This window comes from Mus pahari, chromosome 1, assembly GCF_900095145.1.
Source record: "Mus pahari chromosome 1, PAHARI_EIJ_v1.1, whole genome shotgun sequence".
Lineage (NCBI taxonomy): Eukaryota > Metazoa > Chordata > Mammalia > Rodentia > Muridae > Mus > Mus pahari.
In genome coordinates, this window is record NC_034590.1 from 95,924,666 (window position 1) to 95,929,414 (window position 4,749).

The 4,749-nt window shown below is 47.6% G+C and overlaps 1 protein-coding gene across 2 annotated transcripts in view; it reads right to left on the bottom strand.

Annotated features, from left to right (window-relative positions):
- The window catches only part of Atp2a1 (ATPase sarcoplasmic/endoplasmic reticulum Ca2+ transporting 1), an 18,383-nt gene that overhangs the window by 4,237 nt on the left and 9,397 nt on the right, over positions 1–4,749 (bottom strand). For both annotated transcript variants that reach the window (XM_021221747.1, XM_021221737.2), the window contains exons 10-14: positions 3,953–4,041; positions 3,635–3,737; positions 3,266–3,397; positions 751–876; positions 430–648 (exon numbers count right to left, since the gene is read on the bottom strand). In XM_021221747.1, coding sequence (XP_021077406.1) covers positions 430–648; positions 751–876; positions 3,266–3,397; positions 3,635–3,737; positions 3,953–4,041 — 669 coding nt within the window. The remainder of the gene's footprint in view (positions 1–429; positions 649–750; positions 877–3,265; positions 3,398–3,634; positions 3,738–3,952; positions 4,042–4,749) is intronic.

Genomic DNA, 4,749 nt, shown 5'->3' on the forward strand with positions numbered 1-4,749 from the left:
GGGTTTCTCTGTGTAGCCCTGGCTGTCCTGGAACTCACTTTGTAGACCAGGCTGGCCTTGAACTCAGAAATCCGCCTGCCTCTGCCTCCCGAGTGCTGGAATTAAAGGTGTGTGCCACCACGCCCGGCTCACGACCCTGTCTTCTTTTCTCGACTTTTGTTTTCATGGTTGTTTCTGATACGGAGTCTTGCTTGTGAGGCTGGCCGATCTCAGTCTACTGAGGGCCGAGATACCGAGTCTGACTGGGTTAGGTGTTTCATGAAACTCTCACACCTTCATGCCTTGTGATTTGGGGATCCACAGGACACAGCCATTCATTTGACACACTCTACTAGGGAGTGAGAATCACGGGAGCAGGCAAGAGGGAGCCATTGGGGAAAACTGTCTCAACACAAGTCCTAGGACAAGAAGAGACCCTTCCTGGCTCACCTCATACTCCATGAACTTGGCTGAATCATCCAGAACCATCTCCTCCCGTTTGGGGGGTGTATCTCGGGTGGCCAGCGCCAGGCATCGTAGTGTATCCCGACCAGTGCCCCACTCCTTGATCACAGACATGATCTTCTCCTTCACAGGGCCTGTCAAGGGCACACGGGTTGTGCCAACACGCACATAGTTACAGCGATCGATGACCCCCTCAGGGGCGCCCTAGAAAACCAGAACAGCATTCAGAGGTCCTTGCCTGCCTTCCAGGATTCAGAAGGCAGCCATAGGAGAGGGCCCCAGCGTAGGAGAGAAAAGGTTCCTGACCTTGACAAACATCTTGTTGCCTACAGCAGCCCGTGAAGACTTAGCTGGTGAACAGTAGACAGACATAGACTTCCTGTCTCGGGAAAATTCCAGGGTGAATTCCTTCTTCATTAGTTGGCGGATCACCTGGGAGGCAGAGACCAGATCCCTTCAATACAGCTCCAAAGCATCTATGGCAGAGTAAACTCTACACTGAGGCTGGGCCTAAAGCAAAGTCTGTTACAGACAGGACAAGCGGAGAAGTCCAGGACTGTGACCTGCCATTTGGACAGTGGGCTCTTCTTCATATTTGTAGTGCTGAGGCTAGAACTCATGGCTCATACATGCCAGGCAGGTGCACTACCACTGAGCCACACCCAAAGCTCAAGTGTCCAGTTTAAAGCACATCAGAAACAGAGTGGCCTTGCACGCTGCTGCCCAACAGAATTTCAACGACCAAAGAAACATACAATCTGCTCCGTCAGATGTGATGCCAGTGGGTTATGTGGCCAATGAGACCAATGAAACAGGGTCTCCAGGTTGGCATTGAACTCACTGTAATTCTCCTGCCTCTGCTTCCTAAGTACCTCTATTTAACTTGAATCTAAACAACACATGCATTATTAGACAGTGTAGGCCTAGTACCAAGCACACAGTGATAAATAAGTGAGAGCCAAAGCCAAGCATGGCCAAGCATGACGTACACCTGTAACTAAAGCTGGAGGAGTGCTGTGAGCTCAAGACCAATCTGGCCTGTGCAGCATGGGCTTTATCTCAAAACAAAATGAAATGAAAGAAAAGAATGGCAGCCTTTATTTACCAACTGCACTGCAGATGGGACTAAGGCTCTAGCTCAGTGGTAAAGTGCCAGCCTAGTATGTAAGGGGCTTGGGGGCTCAGTCCCAGCATCATATACAGATAGGTAGGTAGGTAGGTAGATAGATAGATAGATAGATAGATAGATAGATAGATAGATAGATAGATAGATACATAGATATACAAACCCATAGATGGATAGATAGATAAATAGACCCATAGATAGATAGATAGATAGATAGATAGATAGATAGATAGATAGATAGATAGATAGATAGATAGATAGATAGATATACAAACCCATAGATGGATAGATAGATAGAGAGATAGATAGACAGACAGTCGCTTAGAAAGATAGATACATGCATAGATAGATATACAAACCCTCCACAGAATCAAATAGAAATAACAAGAGTCAGGGAAGCAGCAATGAAAACATTTGCCTATCAGGCATGAAGCCTCAAACTTAATCCTTAACACTGAAAACAAAAACAAAAACAAAAAAAAACAAAACCTTTCTTTTTTTTTTTTTCTTTTTCTTTTTTTTTTTTTTGTGATATTAAAGCAGAGATGGCTTAGTGGAAAAGGTGTTTGTGACACAAGCTGATGACCATGCAAGCCTGAGTTGAATTCCAGAACCACAGTGAAAGACAAGAAACAATTCCCAAAAGGTCTCTGACCTCCACATACACACCACAGTACATGAGCTCCCCACTACATATCATACACCCCATTGCACACAAATACAGAACAATAAACAAAGCAGCCACGTATATCTCACAATACAAGAAAGGAAAATTTTAAATTAATAAAAAAATTGTTTTGGTAAAGGAAAGAAATAAGGCTGGAGATATGGTTCAGTGGTTAAGAGCACTGGCTCCTCTTCCAAAGGGCCCAGGTTCAAATCCCAGCACCCTTATGGCAGCTCACAACTGTTTGTAATGCCAGTTCCAGGGGATTTGACACATTCACACAAGCATTACACAGAAGCAGAACACTAATGTGAATAAAATTTAAAAAGAGAGAAGAGGCAGTGGTGACAGATCCCTTTAGTCCCAGCACTCAGGAGAGGAAGGCAGCTGAATCTCCGAGCCCAAGGCCAGCCTGGTCTACAGAGTGAGTTTCAGGGCAACCCGCGCTACACAGAGAAATCCTTGTCTTGAAAAAAGAAAAAAAAAATTTCGCCTAGCACATGTAAGTTTCTGGATTCACTTTCTAGGACCAACAACAAAATAGAGAGATAGAGGAAAGCCACCCATGGATGTACATACTGTTAATGCCAACTCTTGAAGGCTGAGGCAGGAGGATGTCAAGAAAGAGAGATGTGGGTAGCATTATACTCAAGAGACCACCAAGTGGTCACAGCAAGAGCCCAGTAAGTGCCAGCACTGTCCCTATCTCCTGGAGTGGACCTCACCACCCTGTGGGATTGACAGCTGCACAGGCCAGAACCCACACCAAGACCTGAGAACAGACAGAGACCAAGGTGCCATGGCTTCTGTCCAACCTTGGGTCACAACAAGAGGAAGTGACCTCCCAGGGTATTGTAGCCAGACAGCACTAGCTGTATGACTGTGGGGAAAGGGGATTTCACCAGAGCTCAGCCTGGATTGGAAAAGCAATGGGTAAGCCCTTGGAGTTCCAGCACAGACACAAGGCTTTGTCTGTCTGGGTTAGCCTAGATCTTGGGGCTAGGCCTATGGAGGGCGTCCCGACTCACTGAGTTGCAGGCGTTGGCCCGCTCCACTTTAGAGAGGCTTCTCACTTCCGTGTTGAACACATTCATCTTCTCCACCAAGGTGGTGAGAGCAGTCTCCGTGGCCTCGCCCACCTTCTCATAGACACCTTTGGTCTGAAATGGACAGAGGAGGAAGAGGAAGTGCGTGCCTAGATTCCCTGTCCCCTGTCCTCAACCAACACATCTTCGTCTGGATGGAACAAGAAGAAGCCAGCCACCCCTCCTTGCATTTATGTTGGCTTCCTAAGACTGCTTTTCCACTGGATTGCCCAGGAAGGAAGCCTGGACTCTGAGCTGCAGAAGTGGAAGAGGCAAGGCTTTGGGTGGGTGGAGGGGGAGGTAGAAGATTACCTCATTAAAGTCCAAGGAGGAGTCATTGCAGAGGGCACAGATGGTAGCGAGCTCCACTAGCCCATCATACTGCCCTGCTCGGACTGGCTTATCATTCTTCAAGCTGGCATCAAAGTAGGGAGGAAGGCAGGAGAGAAATGATAGAGAACAGAGCATGATGAGATGCAGAGAGCAGGGAGATGCAGACAGGCATTGGGTGGGAGAGATCAAGGTTGGGAAAGTAGGGAGAGAAGAAGGAAGGGGAAACGAATAGGAGGTCATCCCCGGAGAGACGTGGGGGTATGCACACAGTACTAAGGAGATTCCTGGATGACTTACACCTCTCCCTCAGGAGCATAAGTAGAGCCAGTGATGGAGAACTCGTTCAGTGAGCAGACATCCCCATCCACCTTGTCAATGATGAACATCTGCAGGAGAGAAGGACCACACACAGATATTCCACATCCCCATCCCTGAGCATTGACACCCCTAAATCCAGTCTAAGCAAATTTCCAAGCATTTCCCCCCAATTCCCTTCTCCTTGACCCTCTCTGTACTGTTCCCTGTCATTCCTTGTTTTGCAGTAATTCTTCATGTTTTTCATTAGTGGCCTTAAAAAAAAAACAGTTACTGAGCTGGGTGGTGGGGGTGCACGCCTTTAATCCCAGCTCTTGGGAGGCAAAGGTAGGTGGATCTCTGAGTTCTAGGCCAGCTTGGTTTACAGAGTGAGATCCAGGACATTCAGGGATACACAGAGAAACATTGTCTCAACAAAATGAAACAATACCACCACAGTTACTGAGGGTTACCCTAGGCCCTCCTCAGATCAGTCCACAGATGTGCTTAACAGGTGTGGTGGGACTGGGGCCAAGTGCACCGGTGAGCAGCAGCAGCTCATTTATGTCTCTAGCCACTGGTGGGGGCTTCCTGCAGGAAGAGCCTGAAGTGTGGGTTCTTTTGCTCTGACATTGTGCCTTAACTCATTTTTATAGGACAGGAGCCACGTCCTATAAGCCTGTGGTCTAGCTGTGAAGCCTGTGTGAGAGAGAGGTGGAGAACATGATATTCAGGTTGGAAAGCTCATCTGCCCACGCTGTCTACTTCACCTCCACCCCACTAGAAATACTTCGTTCTTC